The 19,608-nt window shown below is 39.9% G+C and overlaps 2 protein-coding genes across 2 annotated transcripts in view; one reads left to right on the forward strand and one right to left on the reverse strand.

Moving 5' to 3' along the window:
• Nucleotides 1-19,608, reverse strand: part of SNX5 (sorting nexin 5) — a 1,365,310-nt gene that overhangs the window by 1,108,434 nt on the left and 237,268 nt on the right. The window lies entirely within an intron of this gene.
• Nucleotides 1-19,608, forward strand: part of LOC122792496 — a 140,781-nt gene that overhangs the window by 112,294 nt on the left and 8,879 nt on the right. Inside the window, exon 2 of the mRNA XM_044060267.1 lies at nt 14,839-14,933. Within this exon, the coding sequence (XP_043916202.1) occupies nt 14,839-14,933 (95 nt within the window). The remainder of the gene's footprint in view (nt 1-14,838; nt 14,934-19,608) is intronic.

Genomic DNA, 19,608 nt, shown 5'->3' on the forward strand with positions numbered 1-19,608 from the left:
AGCCCTTTGATGGAACCCCAGAATGTTTTTGTATTTGGAATTGTGTTTATTTCTGAGAGGGACAGATGTTTCTATACAACTGTTTACATGTGCATAGAACTTGGCATTAAAGAATTCTACATAAATGGTGGGATCAGTGAGGTGAAAGGAGCTTTTTGACTGTAGTCAAGATGTCATCATCAACCTCCTGTTTCCCATTTTCTGCATGGAGTCCAGGTGTAATATAAACTGCTGTCATCTTTCTTGAACCAGTGCCACTCTCCTACCTTCTTTGACAGCCATACCTGACTGTCACAGGTTTTCTCTCACAATCCATTCATCTCTTTGCTGAACCCCATAATTTCCTTTAGCTTCCTTCCTGTCTGTCCCAAATCATATTCACCAGATTGTCTTCTGCTTTTCTGCATGTGCCCAAACCACAGTAATCTGTTTTCTTTGACTTTGTCTACAGTTGGAGCTACCTTGGCTTCTGCTGTGATGTCCTTATTTCTTCATCTCTCTCAAAATTGCCAGGTGGTAGGATGCACACTACATCTCCATCACTTCTAGCTCCCTCAACTGCTCTGCCTTTACTCCCCAAGTTTCTATACTGTACAATAGTACAGGTAGAACCACTGCTTTGAACACCATACTTTTCAGCTTCTTTGGTATGGGTGAGATTCATGAATATTGTGCCCCACAGATTAAGGTCAGTAAGCGTTAAAAGTGACATACCAAAGCCCTTTGTTACGCAAGTTATGGGACCAAAACCACATACCTACAGTTGCTGTAACTCATCTGACCCATGCACCGTGAACGTGTCTCTTGCTACACATCATACTCTACGATACTGATGTGCATGGCACACAGTAGTGTATTTTGCAGTGGTGTTTTTTGTGAGCTGCCTGCCATTACCTTGATTCAGATCTGTGAAGTGTAATTACAAGGAAGTGTGCTGAATGCACTTATGCAACTACTTTTGCATATATTGTGTTACTATATTTTTGATACCTTTGTTACTATATTTATGGTGTCTGTTTTGTTTGTTATTGTTGTACTCTGAGTATGGGTCATGGCTTGAAAGGGTCACTTTGTCCACTTTATTTTCCCAGTTAACAAATAGAAAAATAAATAGCCTGTCCCTTCTGCAGTTTCTGTCATAGTGGAATTCTGTCTCTGCAGACTTCTTTCCAGCATTTCCTGTTCAGTTTTCTTTTCAGCTATTGATCTGTGAGAGGGCGAGTCCTTGCAATGGAATGTTCCATAGTCCAGAGTTATGCATTTATTTACTTATCATTTTTTGACTTGGTTTGGTCAGTCAAACTAGGCCAATGACCTCTCTTCAGGGGTGACCAGCACCCAAAATGGTAACCATGTTGACCAGGAAATTTGGCCTGGACACTGAAGAACAACTTCTACTCTTTTTTTTTTTAGGAAGTGTTGTGTGCGATCTCTTACATCACTTGAGCTACCACCTACTGTGGCAAATGAGATCTGTGATTTAACATCTCATCTTAAGGATGGTGCACTTGAGACTACAGCACCTTCTAGTGGTGCATTATGGTGTTAACTGGGTTATTTTTTCCACAGCTTATCTGAAATGGTAGTAAAACCAACAGCCTTTAGAGCTTCCAGCCACCGAGACTACAAAGCAGTCATCAAATTTATTTATTTTTTTTGACATTTTTCACTGTTTGTACAGTTTTCTGCACATATCCATTGGAGTAAGTGTAGTGTAGATCGGTCATTACATGTTTTGAATTCTAGGGCAGCGGTCTCCAACCTTTTTTGCTTGAAGACCAGTTTCATGTAAGAACATTTTCTGCTGACTGGCCATTGCGTGCGCATAATAAAGTGCATACTATTTATTTATTTATTTGACATTTGTTTACCGTGGAGACCCGATAGGACTAGAAGTCCATTTTCAGTCGAGACCCGGGGGAAAAAAGCTATTCCACAGTTTAGTAATGCATTGAGAGTAGAGCAAGTCTCCTGCAGCATTATTTGACTTGCTTGTAAGTAATTTGTACTAGAACAGAGTCCTTGTTGGATAGTAGGGTAGTAATAAGTTTTGTAGTGCAGGGCATTTTTCTGGACCATGAGTTTGTGTGCTGTCATTAGTTGTGAATATGTTTGACAGTTGTGCAGTTCAAACCAATGTAATTGTTTTAAGCTATAACAATGGTGGGGCCCTATGAGGAAGACTGGTGGCAAATTTTACTATTTTATTTATTGTAGCAGGAGTTAAGTTTCTTTCTTTGAGTATTGTTTGGTATGATAGCGGTGTATAAAAGAATCAACAGTAAGAAAGTGGTGACTAGAGTTTTTCTTGCAGTATCTGTAAGGAATTTATTGACCCTATAAAGGGAGCCTAGTTTCTGGTGTGTAGATTTAATGGTATGCAGTATATGGTGGCCATATTTGAGATTAATCTGTTATAATGCCTAGAATGTCAGTTACAGTTTCAATGATAGTATTATTTGCTGACACTATGGTAAAAGACTGCTTTTGATTTTGACAACTTTTTGAGGTGAAAGAATTGACTTAGTTTTCTTAGGGTTGAATAGGAGGTTTGATTCTTTAAGCCAGGTTTCTACAGAGGAGAAGGACTTTTGGGTAATGGCTTAGAGCTTATTTATTGTTGAGACCGCACATATTAATATTGAGTAATCTGCTTACTGAACTAAACTAGCATGGTGAATGGAGGTCATTAATAAATATATGAAATAGTAGAGGACCCAAGGTAGAGCCCTGAGGGACACCTGTAGTAACTAGTTGAAAAGATGAGTAGGTTTGTTGCTTTTAAGATAGGTGATTGAGGAACCACAACAAGGAGTATTGTGAAAGTCCTGTTGAGAATTGAATCAGCAGTTGCTGGAACGAGACTGTATCAAATGCCTTTGACACGTCTAAGAACATGGTGGACACAAGCAAGACCATTATTTCTGTGTAGATTTATTATATTGGTAAAATATAGTAGAACAGTAGTTCTTCTGTGCTGGGGCCTAAAACCATGTTGTGTTTCTGAGTGTATATTATTTGAGGTTAGGTATTGTATCAGCTGCATAGGGATGCATTTCTGTAATATTTTGGAGAGGGGGAGAAAATCGCTATCAGTCTGTAGCTGTTAAACTTCAGAAATTCCCTACAGTGCACTCTTGTCAGAATTATTGGGCGAGCAGATTGGCATAACTAAGAAAATTATTTTTTGAGGTGGGTTACAAGATCTGAATTGTCTAGACATAGTAAGGCTTTGTTAAGTTTAATTCGGGTCTCTGCTAAAAAAGCAATTACTAGAAATTGGAAATGAAAATCTAAGCCAAGTGTATTTGAAGCACTGAATATTGTAACAGAGGTAAAAGAACTGGAAATGGGATCTTTTAGAAAAGGGTAGGAGCAAATTAGGAAATGGAAATTGTGTGAACAGAGCATTCAGAATAATGTTTTGGAGGAGGAATGAGATTTAAGGAACGGCAGGAATATGACAATTATGTAAGGTTGGATTAATGATATGTTTTGAATTAATATGGTTTGCTTTCATTTATATAAATGTATGTTTGCATATGTCTTAAGTGATACTACTTTTTTAACACCTTTATTGAATTAACAGAGGGACAGGAGATGTGGTCTACCCCACATGAAGTCTTTAGTTCAACATGCTAATCATGGTTTCTAACTTATCATTAAAGCGATTTATCTATTTATGTATAAGTGCCAGTGCTTTATTGAACGTTTTTTATTTTTTCCTTCAGTTGTAAGTAACTTGAGTAATTTCCTAAAGAATCACTCACTTCTGTTTAAAGTGTGCTGTTCTCAGTGCATCTGCTTTATGTAGTTAGTTGCATGGTTTGTTGAGTAAGCAACCTCCTTTACAGTCTTGGAACTTGCATTACACAGACATGTTCTGGGTATGCTTTGCAGGGGTTGTTTGTTTATGTATACGTCTTATGTCTGTACACCATTGCTAACAGTTCATTTACCTTTTGAAGTTATGCCTTCTGTGCGTCTGTAAATGCTGTTGACCCATGACAATTGGTCTCTTCTCTTGCAAAATCCCATATCTTGTACCACCTTGTCTGGCATTTACTTGCAACATGATTTGCTTGTTTGCATTCTTTTAGTGTTGGTATAGCTGGATTTAGTTTTTCTTGGACATTTTCATTCCTGTGCTACAGTTTGCTGTAACAGCTTTCTGAGATGCATATATATCCCAGACATAGTAGATCTAGACAATCAATTTCTAGAAATCCTTGTTAACGCTTGATTGATGGATTTGACATTTGCTCTGGCTGTTTTTAATTCTTCACCTGGCTTTAGTCCTATTAAAAATATGATCAATGGGTGTCCGGTTTATCATTTTTTTTATATTTGTTCTTATTGAACTTGGATTTATGCTGTCTTGGTCTGCTCAACAATGGTATCATTTTCCTGTCATCCTGCTTTTGTGTGGGACCCACACTAATAAAATCACTGGTTATACTTAACAATACCTTCTAATTCTCCAGTTACCTGTGCAGCATTTCTGTTGCTGGGGAAATACCAAACAGAAGAGTGGAACCTGTACCTTCTATTGACTTAAAGCCAAATTAAAAGAACAAACTTATCTGCCAGAAACCCTAGTTTGCATGTAATACATAGATAATGGTTCTATTGCAGGTTTGTAGGGAAATAGAATGCTAAAAAAAATTTTAGGGGGCAAGTGCCTTGTACTCTCTTGTTGGAGACCCCCCCTTACTTACTTTATAGTTTAACAATGATGGGATAAAGTGGATGCCAATTAAAAAAGTAATCATTACTTGGGTATTACTAGAAACCCCTGCAACATTCCTATGGCAAACACCACTCATTGAGTTGAAGTTTGTTGATTTGTTGAATTTAAAAATGACATTTATGGTCTTAAAAAAAAAATAAATTTTAAATTTCTTATTTATCTACTTTCACTTAAAGGGAAAGAAAAATTGGTCTTTAAAATAAGTCTTTTTTTCCTGCTTAAAGGTTCAACTTTTTAAACGATTATCTATTTTTTTTTGAGTCTGTTACTTGTTTTAAGTGCCAGTGCTTTATTGAACGTTTTTTATTTTTTCCTTCAGTTGTAAGTAACTTGAGTAATTTCCCAAAGAATCACTCACTTCTGTTTAAAGTGTGCTGTTCTCAGTGCATCTGCTTTATGTAGTTAGTTGCATGGTTTGTTGAGTAGGCAACCTCCTTTACAGTCTTGGAACTTGCATTACACAGACATGTTCTGGGTATGCTTTGCAGGGGTTGTTTGTTTATGTATACGTCTTATATCTGTACACCATTGCTAACAGTTCATTTACCTTTTGAAGTTATGCCTTCTAAAGGTCTGTAAATGCTGTTGACCCATGACAATTGGTCTCTTCTCTTGCAAAATCCCATATCTTGTACCACCTTGTCTGGCATTTACTTGCAACATGATTTGCTTGTTTGCATTCTTTTAGTGTTGGTATAGCTGGATTTAGTTTTTCTTGGATATTTTCATTCCTGTGCTACAGTTTGCTGTAACAGCTTTCTGAGATGCATATATATCCCAGACATGGTGGATCTAGACAATCAATTTCTAGAAATCCTTGTTAACGCTTGATTGATGGATTTGACATTTGCTCTGGCTGATGTTCTTCATCTCACATTGCTGCAGTCCTTACATATGGGTAGTCCGCTGTCCTCGATCGGCCCGAATACCAAAGTATTAGGCTGACGTCGGTCATGGGCGCTCAGATCTGACATCAGAGCGTCAGGGTATAAAAGCGCATGACCGACGTCATATCCTCAGTCTTTTTTGCCGCATGGTCCGATGCAGAAGCAGCGTTGCAAGTGCCGTTCGGCGTTCTGAAATTTTCGTATTCTGAGTTTCAGACCGAAACCAAGTTGGGCTAAGTACCCCGTTAGAATATTTTTGTTTTTTCTTGCCTCAGTTAATTCCGGATGTCAGAAAAAGTGAATAATTGTATTTCTTGTGGGAAACAGATACCGCATAGGGATTATCACTCTCTTTGTATTCCTTGTTTGGGACCTGAGCACGACGTAGTCGGTGTCGGTTTTGTGCTAGGTTTAATAAGCGCACCATAAAACGAAGGTTAGATTGCGCTAGGCTAGTCTTTGGTAAGCGGTGTAATTATAATATGCCGTCGGATCCTCCGCCCGCTTCCTAAGAAGCGCAAAGCCAAATCTTTGAAACCCAGACAGGATGAGTCGTCCGTTCCGGACGCCGGTCCTTTAGAAGCTACGGTGGGACCTGTGGATCCGGCTGAAGTTTCTGTTGAGTCTCAGGGGGAAACTTTGATTTTGCAAGATGTGGCCTCACAGGAGTCAGGTCAGGCTGAAGGGGCCTCTCAGGTTACTGTTCTCCCTTCCATACCTAAGGTGGTTAGGCCTTCTCCTACTGTTTCTAAGGCTCCTTCTAAGGGCAGGACTGTTTTGCCTTCCTCTGGTGTCAGTCCTAGTACTTCAGGGTCTGTGCCTAAAAAGCACATGCTTAAAATGGCTGAAGATTTGATTACTTTAATTAGAGGTTCTATGCCCCCTCCTGATAAGAGGCCTAGGGTGGAGCCAAAGTTAGAAAGTTTGGATCAGGCCTCAGATGACTCAGAGTTTTCTGCTGAAGACATTCAAGATTTTCCTCCTTATTCTGATTCTGATGCAGAGGATTCCTCTCCTTCTGCTTCTCCTCCAGAGGATTTTTCATTTTCAGAAACTCTACATTCCATGAGGGAGCATTTTAAGTGGGAAGGTCAGGATTTCTCTGATTCACGGAAGAGGCTTAGGGAATTCTTGTTTTTACCACAGCATAGACCCTTGGCTATTCCTCCTGTTTTGGATGTTGTTCAAGATGTTTTCTCGGAGGCTTCCCTTAATCCAGATTCTCTGCCTCCTGCGCCAGTTAAACCGGACAGGTATTACAGGGTGCCTGAGGCTCATAAATATCTGTATAAGAGTCCTAGGGCAGACCCAGAAACTATTAGCCAGGGGCCTAAGGGTGTCAGAGCCTCTGTTGTAAAGAATCCGGTTCCTCTAGATAAGGAGGCTAGAGCTTTGGATAGATGGGGTAAAAAGGTGTATACCTCTTCTACTTTAGCAATGAGGGCTTTAAATTGCCAGTTTCATATGTTGAAGTATCAGAATTTCCTCCTTACTCAGCTAAAATCTAAAGTGGATGCTTTGGCAGAGGGCATAGAGTGTAAAGAATTGCAGGATTTGGTACATGTCTCTGAACAGGTGGGTAAGCATTCTTTGCAGTGTGGTTTTGATGCTTTACAGGCTTCTTCTAGGGTGGCTGCCACTGGTTCAGTTCTTCGCAGGCACGCCTGGCTTAAGGATCAGAATTTGTCAGAGCATGTTAAAGCTAGAATTTTGGATGCTCCTTTACAGTCTGAAGTTTTGTTTGGTCCCCCTGTGGAGTCTGTCTTGAAGAAAATGGAAGACAAGGCTAAGTCTATGCAGACTGTTAAAGATTTTTTGCAGGTGCAACCTCCAAAGTTTAGTAGAAATTGGCCTACTAAGGGGTGGGCGTACCCTTCTTCTGATTCTCAGTCTAGGGGTAGATCTAGACGTGGTAGGGGCAGAGCTCAGAGTACCTTCAGACCTAGAACATGGAGTTCGCCTGCACATTCTGCAGGTGAGGGCAGAGGCCAGTCCTTTCGTAAACAGGCCCAATGACCTGCATTTTCAGCTGCCAGATTCTTCTTGTCTGGCAGCTCCTTTGGGAGGAAAGTTAGCGCTCTTCAAGCAAAACTGGCTTTTAGTCACCCAGGACAAATGGGTATTGGACATTATAAACCGAGGCTACAAGTTCTATTTCCATACTTTGCCTCCTTTCAAAGGCATGCCAGACGTTCCTCCTCAGCAAAGGATAGAGGCTCACAAGCAGATTTCTTTACTTCTTCAAATGGGAGCTATACAGCCGGTCCCTCTGTCAGAAGTGGGCCTAGGATTTTATTCTCGCCTGTTTCTAGTACCAAAGAAAGGGAACACGTGGAGACCGATTTTGGATTTATCTATCCTCAACACTTATCTGGACATTCCAAAGTTCAAAATGTTGACGTTACAACAGCTTTTACCTCTGTTGGGAAAAGATCACTGGATGGTAACTCTGGATCTCAAAGAGGCTTATCTTCATGTTCCTATCAGGCCCTGTTGCAGGAGGTACCTGCGTTTTGGCTGGAACTTTACATTATCAGTTCTCTGCATTGCCCTTTGGCTTATCTACTGCCCAGGGTGTTCACAAAGGTTCTGGCTCCAGTGATAGCCTTCTTCAAGTTAAGAGGAATACAAATTTATCCTTATTTGGACGATTGCCTGATTCTTGCTCAAGACAAGGACGACCTTCTTCATCATTTACAGTATGTGATGGCAGTGTTAAGGTGCCTAGGGTATTCTGTAAACGAAACAAAGTCCAGTCTAGTACCCTCTCAGGACATGTGCTTTCTGGGTGTGAGACTGAATACAGCTTCCCAGATGGCTTTTTTGACCCCGGACAAACAAAAGAACCTTACTCTTTACTTCCATCAAATGTCTCTACGGTCCAGGCTGACTGCAAGGACAGTCCTTCAAGCCTTGGGGTTCATGGCATCTTGTATCCTGGTGCTTCCCAATGCCAAACTGCATATGAGGAAGCTTCAATGGTATCTCAAAAATGTATGGACACAACACTGCCAAGATCTAGACACTGTCATTCAAATAATACCTTGCATTCAAAAGGAATTTTTGTGGTGGGCTCAGGAATGTTACCTAAACAAGGGACTCTCTGTGACCCGACCAGAGGCGAGTCAGATTCTAACGACAGATGCCTCGGACAAGGCTTGGGGAGCACACCTCAATGGAAAATGGGTTCAAGACACGTGGCCTGCCAGACTTCAACATTTGCATATCAACTTGAAGGAGATGTTAGCAGTCCAATTTGCATTGATGGCTTTCAAGGATTTACTTCACCCAGGGCAGGTGTTGATTCAAACAGACAACACAACTGTCATGTGGTACATCAACAAGCAAGGGGGAACCCATTCGTACCCTCTTTGCAGGCAAACGATGATTTTGTGGGAGACTGCTCTCAGTTTACACCTCAATCTTCAGGCAAGGTTTCTACCAGGAGCACAGAACTCCTTAGCAGATGTGTTGAGCAGACAGATAGTGGATCCCCACGAGTGGAGATTGGATCCTCATGTATTTCAAAAGTTGACAGTGTTATGGGGAACTCCAGACATAGATCTGTTCGCTTCTCCACTAAATTACCAGTTGCCAAAGTTTTGCACAAAAATGTTTCATCCCACAGCTTGGAAGGTGGATGCTCTATCATTCAGTTGGAGCAATCTTCATGTCTATGCCTTTCCACCTCTGCCACTCCTCCCCAAGGTACTCTTGAAGGCCAGACAAGACAAGCCATCCATGATTCTGATAGCGCCGGATTGGCCTCGACAGCACTGGTACCCACTACTGAGGAGTCTAGCACGGAGCCTCCATGGCCTTTGCCTTTGATTCCGCACCTTTTGTCTCAGGAGGGCAATCACTTCCTCAATGTCAGAATTCAGTCTCTGCATCTAATAGCCTGGCATATTCAGTTATAGACCCTGGAGGGTCTCAGCTTCCACAACAAGTTTTGAATGTTATTTTGGAGGCCAGAAGGCCTAGTACAAGGAAAGTTTACGCTGATAAATGGAGGAGGTTTTTTATTTGGAGCAAAGCGAAGGACTTTGATGTTTCCAAGCCTGATTTAAGTGTTTCCCTTCAATATCTTACTGATTTATTGGACAAGGGTTTGTCTTTCTCCTCTATAAAGGTTCATGCTGCAGCCATTTCTGCTCACTATGACTGTGACCCTCCATTATTCTCTCATCCTTTGTTTAAGCAATTTCTTAGAGGGGCAAAGAACATAAGACCCCCACGTAGAGCTCCTACTCCTGCTTGGGATCTCAATTTTGTGTTGGAAAAACTTACTCTACAACCTTTTGAGCCTGCAGCTACTGCTGAGTTAAAGTATTTGTCATGGAAGACTGCTTTTATGTTGGCCATTACCTCTGCTAGAAGGGTTTCTGAATTACAGGCCCTTATGGCAGCAGAACCTTTCCTAATTTTTCATAAGGATAGGGTGTCTTTGCGTACTAATCCTTCCTTTATGCCTAAAGTGGTTTCTAGTGTGGCCTTGAACCAAACTATTCATTTGCCTACTTTTTATGCAAACCCCCAAAATAAAGGGGAGAAGATTTTGCACACTTTGGATATTCACAGGCAGTTGCGTTATTATTTGAGCAGAACTAAGGGGTTCAGGCAGTCTCAGCAGTTGTTTGTTTCTTTTGCTTTGGGTTCTCAGGGAAGCCTGTTTCAAAACAAACTATTTCTAAATGGATTGGTTTTTGTATTGCTTTCTGTTATTCCCATCATGGTAAGGAGATTCCGGCTGGAATCAGGCCTCATTCCACTAGAGCTACTGCCACTTCTACAGCCTTTCTAAGGGGGGTAGCTACTAAAGATATTTTGGAAGCAGCTACTTGGAGTTCAGTGCATACTTTTTCTAAACATTACCACCTTCCTCTCTATTCTAAGTCTAGGGCTGGATTTGCCACTGCAATATTACAGGGCATTTTGGCAGCTCCTAATGCTTTATGAGTTTGCCATCCTCCCTTTACCTCTGCTTTGGGATTCTACCCATATGTAAGGACTGCAGCAATGTGAGATGAAGAACATAGTACAGTTTTGTACCTACCATAAATGTAGATGTTCAAGATCCACATTGCTGCAGTCCAATCTCCCTCCTTCCCAGCTGTAGTTTGGAATGGTTGTTTGGTTTGGGTGGTGGTTGTTGTTGGTGCATGTTTTTGGGAGGTATTCTGTTTTTGGCTGTGGCCTTTCTTTTTAGGGCCTTCTGACATCTGGGGCAAGAAAAGACTGAGGATATGACGTCGGTCATGCGCTTTTATACCCTGACGCTCTGATGTCAGATCTGAGCGCCCATGACCGACGTCAGCCTGATACTTTGGTATTCGGGCCGATCGAGGACAGCGGACTACCCATATGTAAGGACTGCAGCAATGTGGATCTTCGAACATCTACATTTATGGTAGGTACAAAACTGTACTTTTTTAATTCTTCACCTGGCTTTAGTCCTATTAAAAATATGATCAATGGGTGTCCGGTTTATCATTTTTTTATTTGTTCTTATTGAACTTGGATTTATGCTGTCTTGGTCTGCTCAACAATGGTATCATTTTCCTGTCATCCTGCTTTTGTGTGGGACCCACACTAATAAAATCACTGGTTATACTTAACAATACCTTCTAATTCTCCAGTTACCTGTGCAGCATTTCTGTTGCTGGGGAAATACCAAACAGAAGAGTGGAACCTGTACCTTCTATTGACTTAAAGCCAAATTAAAAGAACAAACTTATCTGCCAGAAACCCTAGTTTGCATGTAATACATAGATAATGGTTCTATTGCAGGTTTGTAGGGAAATAGAATGCTAAAAATAATTTTAGGGGGCAAGTGCCTTGTACTCTCTTGTTGGAGACCCCCCCTTACTTACTTTATAGTTTAACAATGATGGGATAAAGTGGATGCCAATTAAAAAAGTAATCATTACTTGGGTATTACTAGAAACCCCTGCAACATTCCTATGGCAAACACCACTCATTGAGTTGAAGTTTGTTGATTTGTTAGAGTGATTATAACACTGACTAGTGGTCACTGAAGTACTAATAAAAGAACCAAAAATAATTTTAATGTGGCATTATTGAGTCTACTTCCTCAGCTGTAAGCAGTAACACTCCTTTAGTAAATCAATATAGGTAACTTTAACAGTAATCGTACACATCACTGTCTCTGGCTGTAATTGCTTCAACTTTTTGTTCATTTCAGAGTATGCTGATTTCTTTTCTTGAGTACTGTTTCTGTTGTCTTTGAAGCATGAATCCTGACATGGCATCAGGATTTACTTGCAGACTTAAGAAGCCTGTAAATAAGCCAGCATCGTCATGCAGTACAATGTTGCTTTCTCTGGCTCTGCCCAGTGTCTGAAACAGTTCTGTGGCTTTCTGACACTGCCTGTATAGATCCAGTGTTTGCTTTTGCACTGTGAATTTGTTTTACCACCCCTAACTTCATGTTAGCCAGCTTGCCTAAAGTGGAGTTAATTTCAAGTTAATGATTTAAAAAAAGATTTTGTTTACTTTATTTTTGCATTTACATCATAGGTCTTTACCCATTAGCTCCCTCACATTGGTCATAATATGTTAGTAAGTACAAAATTTTCGTCTCCTAGTTTTTATTCTCACTGCTTTAAAATATTTGAAGCATATAGAAAATAGTTGAAGTAATTACAGCCAGAGTCCGTGATAACTTGAATAACCACTACCTATGTACTAAAGTAGAGTTCTTCTCAGCTCTATCATAGTGTTACTTACTCTAAAAGTTTTCATCCTCTACCTTGCTGTAAGTAAGCATAAGTTTGTATACCTGTAACCTGCCATCTGATATAAAATTAACTAATCTTGCTTATTTGTCTTTTGTATAAGATGTCATCTTTTCTCTAGCCAACTCTGTACACAATTTATACCTGTTCTAAATGTATTTAATGTAACTTCCTGCTATTGCATATATTGTAAGTTATGATACTATTGCACCTTTTGGAGCTTTTCTCCCCGGGCCTGTACTGAAAGTGGACATATATCCAGTTAGACTAGCCCGGTCAACAAATGTAAGATAAAATAAATTTCTTCATACAGATTAACACTCTATACCTGAGTCTAGTTTAAGTAAACGGTTCACACACGACAATATTGTAGTTCCAAAACCATAAAACGAAAAACACAAATTCCCTTTACAAGTACAAGTCCAGGAAACCACACATCAGTCCAAGTAAGGTAGTTAGCGCTTTCGTTCCTTTATTCAGCAATTCCAAAACAGAAATTCATCAGATAAAACAACCTTACTCACTTCCTTCTTTTATATGTCACCATACTATGTACACCAGTAACATTTGTTTTCCACTTAGTTCGTTAATTAACCCCCTTTTTTATTTTTATAGAAAATGCACACTAATCCTTGTATTGTTAGATTTGAACTTAGGCAATTTTTTAAAAAGCGCAGTTACCCTCTTTAAACTGTTTTCAAAAATAAACAACATAAGTAACATAAATATTATTTCTAAAAACTTTACATATTTCTTATAGTTTTACTCCATCTTAAAACATTTAAATTGCACTTATTGAATAAAAACAATGAAAATAAAAAAGGGGAAGAAAAAGAAGCTGCCAAATCTATTCCTTTTACCCAATTTAACCACTCATGTTCTATCATTTTCATACTAACCTTTATCCCATTATTAATGTTGTGTTGTGTCTTTCGGCTTTTCCCAGTTAGGGGTTGCCACAGCGGAACTCCGGTCCGCTAATGATTGGCAGTAGATTTTTACGTGCCGAGTTGCCAGCCCTGACGCACAACCTTCAATGAAGGGATGCCCATTCACGCATGTCTCCGCACAGAAGACGCTCTAGCTGAGAATCGAACAGGACAACGTCTAACTGTGAGGCAACAATGCTACCGCAGCACCACCACCGCTTCAGACTACCTCTGTTCTTAAATTTAACGGCTACTAAGAGAAATTCTCATTCTCAAACTAACCTTTATCCCATTATTAATTTCTATTCTAAATTTCAGACTACCTCTGTTCTTAAATTTAGGGAAAAATTTAAGAGCAGAGGTAGTCTGAAATTTAGAATATAAATTAATAATGGAATAAAGGTTAGTTTGAGAACGATAGAACGTGAGTGGTTAAATTGGATAAAAGGAATACGGCTTCTTTTTCTTCCCCTTTTTTATTTTCATTGTTTTTATTCAGTAAGTGCAATGTAAATGTTTTAAGATGGTTAGTGAAACTGTAAGAAATATGTACAGTTTTTACAAAATGTTTGTTTATTTTTTGAAAACAGTTTAGGGTAACTGCCTTTCAAAACATTTGAAATTACATAGGCATTTTTTAAATCTAACAATACAAGGATTAGTGTGCATTTAATTTATTTATATATATATATATATATATATATATATATATATATATAGTGGGGGTTAATTAACAAACTTAGTGGAAAACATGTACATAGTATGGTGACTTTTGTATAAAAAGGAAGTGAATAAGGTTGCTTTATCTGATGAAGTTCCGTTTTGGAATTGTTGAATAAAGGAACGAAATTGCTAATTACCTTACTTGGACTGATTGTGTGGTTTCTTGGACTTGTACTTGTATTTTTCGTTTTATGAGTCTAGTTTAAATTTAACATTTTGCTTATTAATTCTCAGTATTCAAAGTCTGACTTCAGTGCTTCAGTAGTACCATCAAACATCAGTGTACTAAGTCTTCATTTCAGTGGCACCAACAAGAGCTATTGTTGGTATGTATTAGTGGTTGTGTTCAGCAGCATCCAAAGTATGGGCACAATTGCTTTTACTTTTTATCTTAGGAAATGTCCTTTGCTGGCATAGGTTCAGCAGTTTTATTAAAACCAGCTGATGCTTCCTTTCATTCTTGTATCCCCACCCAATCCATGAGGCTTGAATTTCAGTCGCGTGATATTTTTTGTTCTCCATTAGTGTATCCATTACTTTTGCAACATATTCTTGCATTGTTTCTTATTTTTGACATTCATTTTATCTTTCACCATCTATTTCCTCCATTAATTATTTTAAATGTGGACTATTAGTTTCACTTGCTGTGCACACTCATATCCATAGCTTTTAACAACATATGTTTTTTTTCTCTCCAAGCCTTCCAATTGTTTAATCAAGTTTTATACCATAGACTGTTCCATGGCTTATTAGTGAATCATACAGCTAGCCATATTCATTCTTGACTCTAGCTCTGAACATAAGAACAAGCAGTGCATGTCTCCTGCTCACTCCTGGAGCCTCCAACAGTCGAAGGAAAGATGAACAGAGAGAGTTAATACAGAAGGTAAGGTATTCTGAACTTCTTCAGGTAGGGAGGACCCAGTATCTGTAGTGTAACTTTGTGGTTGGTATAAAACTGAACTGGCAGCCACTGCAGATTCGGCAAAACCAGAATAGTTTGGTGGGTAACTGGGAGTACCTGTAAGTAACCAGACGAACATTGCAATAGTTGCATTTGGCCAAGTTCAGTGATCAGGAAATCCAGATAGGGAGTAGCCATAATCAGGCTGGGAGGAGACCAGGGTGTACATATCCAGTGAAAGCAGTACTGGAGTGAGAGGGTGTTTAATGTGGACAATGTTCCTTAAATAGAAATGTGATTACTTGTCTACATATGTTACCTAATGTGGCCAGTGTTCCTTAAATGTAAATGTGATGATTTAACAACAGATGACAACTTGTCGCTGACAGTCTGTTGTCCAAAATCCCTTTCACTGTATTTGTGAATTCTGTTCTGTCACCATTGTTAAGTAAATTGGGTTTCAGGTGTTTATATCTGGAATGCTTTAAAACTGTTAATTGTTATGTCCACTGTCTTGGAGGTGTTGACATTCAAATGATTAAAATTTATCCAAGTTTGAATGCCCTTTGTATCTTTATAGGTTTGTAGAAGGTTACTAGGCTAATGGCCTTAGAACCATTACAAACCTAGCCATAGTTATCTCGAGTTGCTGCAGTTGTCGCTGGTTAGGTGAGTGAAGTTCGCAGAGGTAAGGGTCTGTGGTAGTTGATATTGACTTCCTCTGTCAAGGAAGCATCTGGGCATCACCCCAGGAGTGAATTTGTGGTCACCTATCCATTGTTCTAGGTTGCGTTTGAAGAGGGTCAGGGAGGGCTCTGTTTCACATTAATCTGAAGCTTGTTACAGAGAGATGGCAGTCACTGGGAGATGTATCTATCTCACCAGCATGACCTTTTTATTTCAGAGGCTAGGTTAAGATCCCTGGAGCAAGTGACCCTTGTGCAGTTTGATTTACAAATGTGTAGCATTTCCATCAGAGACAGGTCAATGACTGCCCTGTAAGCCAGGGAATCCACAGCAGGCATTTTGTCTTGAGGAAATGAGAAGTGAAATTAGTGTCATCCATATAACCTGTATAATGAAGACCTGTCCCAGTACTGAGTTCTGCTAGTGGTAGCATATATACAGAGAACAGCAAAAGAACCAGAAAAAGACCATGTGGTGCACCAAACACAACAGAGTTAGCACATGATGTATTAATTTGAGACATTGCCTGTTGGGTACATCCCGAAAGATGGGAGGAAAACCATTTCAGGATTGTCACAGACGCCCTCACAGTCCAAATGAATTTGATAGTCCAAAGTTTCATATGCTGAAGAAAGAGCTTGTTGGGACCAAAACATGTATTCAGACTGCTCACTTTACAAACTACAGAAAAAAATTGCTGTGAGGTCACAGTACCTAGGAGAAAAACATGACCACTGAAGGACAACTTCAAGTAATATTTTACTCTTTTCATGAGGTGATCCGTCCTCTGGCTATCTAAAACTTGCTAATAATTCATCATATAAAAACTTGCTCTAAGGAAGAGCAACAAAATGAGTGTACAGTGACTCGGTCCTGCAGTAATTGACCTCACAAAAGGCATAAATGTTGCAGTAGAATATGCATGTGTTGAATAGTCTGTACAATCCATTTGACTTGTTAGACTGCATGGTAGTTAGAACTAGGTGCCACATTTTGAATTGTGAAAATCTCATGAATTCCATACTGTGGATCATTGCCATCAGCTAGGAATTTCCAGCTAGCTGTTTAATTGGATTGTTGTAGCACTGCACTTGTGGGTCTCTTCTACTGTTTTTACATTAGGAGGACTGGTTTTATTCATCTTGTGGCAGGAGGTATTTACTGAGTTGGGAAATGTGCAGACATAATGGTGGTGTAGTAATTTTATTCGCTTGAGGGCTTATTGGTTATTTTTTTTTTTTTTTTTTTTTGTGCTGCTATAAATTTTGTACGCTTCTGTGGGTTAACAGTGCGCTGTACAGAAGCTATCATCTAGAAATCACATTTTCTACATAGAATGGTCTGTAAAACTGTACCCTGTAAAGCAGCAAAATAGAGAAAACACCTTGTGCACCAAGCTGAGAGCAGCGAATTACGCATCTAGTGGCAAAACTTAGAGTTAGTAGAATTCGGTATTGTGTAAACTTTTAAGTTGGTATTTACTGCTGTTTAGCGTAATCCACCCAAGTAAAACACCCTTATAAGTCCGCACAACAAAGCACCCTTCATAACCTTCAAGCCCCAGTACAGTAGCCTCTTTTAGCTCACAAATCAAAGAACTGGACAGCATGGATATGAAATTTCCTAACTTCTCTGTAGGCAGTTTGGTGGATATGGGTATCTTCGGACAGTGTAGCAGATGTCTCATGTTTAGTGACAACCACTTAATCCTTCAAGAATTGGACACAGTATGCGAAAGGTGAACTTGCACAATGACACTGGAGGCTAGCCTCTCTCATAAAAGTCCACAGCAGGTTGTCAAAACCACACGCACACAATACACCTACCTTACATAGCACACACACACACACACACACACACACACACTAACGAATGCTGAGGCAGTTAAAACCAGAAATCACCTAGACTGCCTGTTGTCAAAGCCGTGCTCCAGCAACCCCAAAGGCACTCAGAAAAAAACATCTAACACCACACATTCTGTCACTCTTAAGTGGAACCCAAAACGCTAAGTCCATAAGGCAAGCAAACAAACTTCCCAAGAGATTCGTCATTGGGTACTCCATTGTAAGATGTTCTGATGCTCCTCAAACCAGGCTGAACAAGAAGATGGCTGTTGTTGATTATCTGAAGGCAGGATCCATGAAATCACGCATGCCTTCAAGTCAGTACATCAGAGGTACTGGTGTGATTCCGTCATATTCCATGTAGGTGTTAATGACCTTGTATGCACCTCTCTGTACTATACGAAGAGAGACATTATCGAACTTTCAGACCGTGTCTTAGGCTGGTGTGAGCGTAGCATTGAGGAGCATTTTACCATCAGCGAGGATGATGTCACAATATGAGCAAAAAATAAGTGATTTCAGCAACTGGTTGTCTTTTTGGTGTCATTCTAAGTGGATCCAGTATTTGTCAGCTTGGGAGGACCTTAACAGACAGTGTTACTTTGTCAAGGATGGTCTGCACCTTTCCCCCTCTAGGCTAAAGAATACTGGTTTAAACTTTATCTACCCCTTTGGTGCCTTTTTAAGGCAATACCAAATTGACAAACCTGCCAACATTTTTTATTTTTATTTTTTATTTAACATTTGTTGACCAGGAAAGTCCGATTAGGTTCCACAGATCCTGTTTTCAGCGGAGGCCCGGGGAGAAATGCTCCAGAAGCAAGTGTTTAGAAAGATCAACTCAACTTAACCTCATGGTGTTACTGCTCAATGCCAGGAGCCTTTAAAAAAAAAAAAAAAAAAAGCTACACTCCTTCCAACCCCTCCTCACACTCAAGAATGTAGCAATCTGTGCAGTTACAGAGACATGGTCTAAAGTGGCAGAGAGTACCTTGGCAGTGCAAGGTTTTAGTGCCATCCACACAATTAGAGTAGCTGTTAACAAACATACCTCTAGGATGGTCAAACAGGATGATGTGTTGGAGTTCCTTAATGTGCAGGTCACAATAGACAATATCCCTTAGCATAACCTAGCCAACTCCGTAATCCCATTAAAACTAGTAACAGTTTGGAACTATTCCAAGGAAAATTACCTTTTATTAAGTGATGGTTTGTCAAAATTCATTGCACCTCCAAACTCCAAGAATACAGCAGCCTGTGCTGAAATGCTTACCAAGACTTGTACAGCCAAGTCACTGGCTGCCTTCAGGCTGCTGTACCTAACAGAAGTAAGCCCAGGACTAGCCTCTGATACAGATCACCCTGCTGGCTTCTCAAATCAAACAGGATGTACAACAGGATAAAAATTATGGCAAAAATAATAAGAAAATCCTTTTTATGTTGCTGAACTTATGAGCAAGAGCATGGCATCAAGGTCCAGAGAAGTCATCATACCACTGTACTCGGCCCTCATCACACCCATCATAGAGTATAATGCCCCTTTCAGTATGTACTTATATGCAGCAACTGAAAAGTCTGCAAAGGTTCCTTACAAAAAAAGTACAGGGAGTAATTACAATGTCCTATGTTGCTCACCTCAAAGCCCTGTCTCTTTACTTGGTGTCATACAGACTTCTAGGAGGTGATCTTTGTTTGGCATACCAAGACATCCCTGGCTTCTGTTTTGATGACCCATTCAAAATAGGGGAAGCCACCTCAAGGAGTAGACCCGTAAGGAGTGGTATACCCCAGGGGTTGATCTTTGGGCCTCTGTTGTTTGAGATATACATTTCTGAGGTGCAGGCGAAAACTATTGGGCTATGGCTGACCAAGTTTGCAGATGACTGCAGTCTGGGCACTTTCATCAGTTCCCCTAGTGATGTGGACAATCCTCCAAGAGGGTACCCATGCAAATGACTGATGCCAGAAACATGGCCTCAAACTGAATATCAAAAAATGCATCATCATCCCCTTTGGGGAGAGTGACGTCTTCGCAAATTATCACATTAATAACAAGGTCCTATGCACGCAGTCAGTCATGAAAGACTTGGGCACCCAGGTTGATTACAAATTGACTTTTGATCACC

This window comes from Protopterus annectens, chromosome 1.part2 (genome assembly GCF_019279795.1).
Source record: "Protopterus annectens isolate FY-2018-M chromosome 1.part2, PAN1.0, whole genome shotgun sequence".
Classification (NCBI taxonomy): Eukaryota; Metazoa; Chordata; order Ceratodontiformes; family Protopteridae; genus Protopterus; species Protopterus annectens.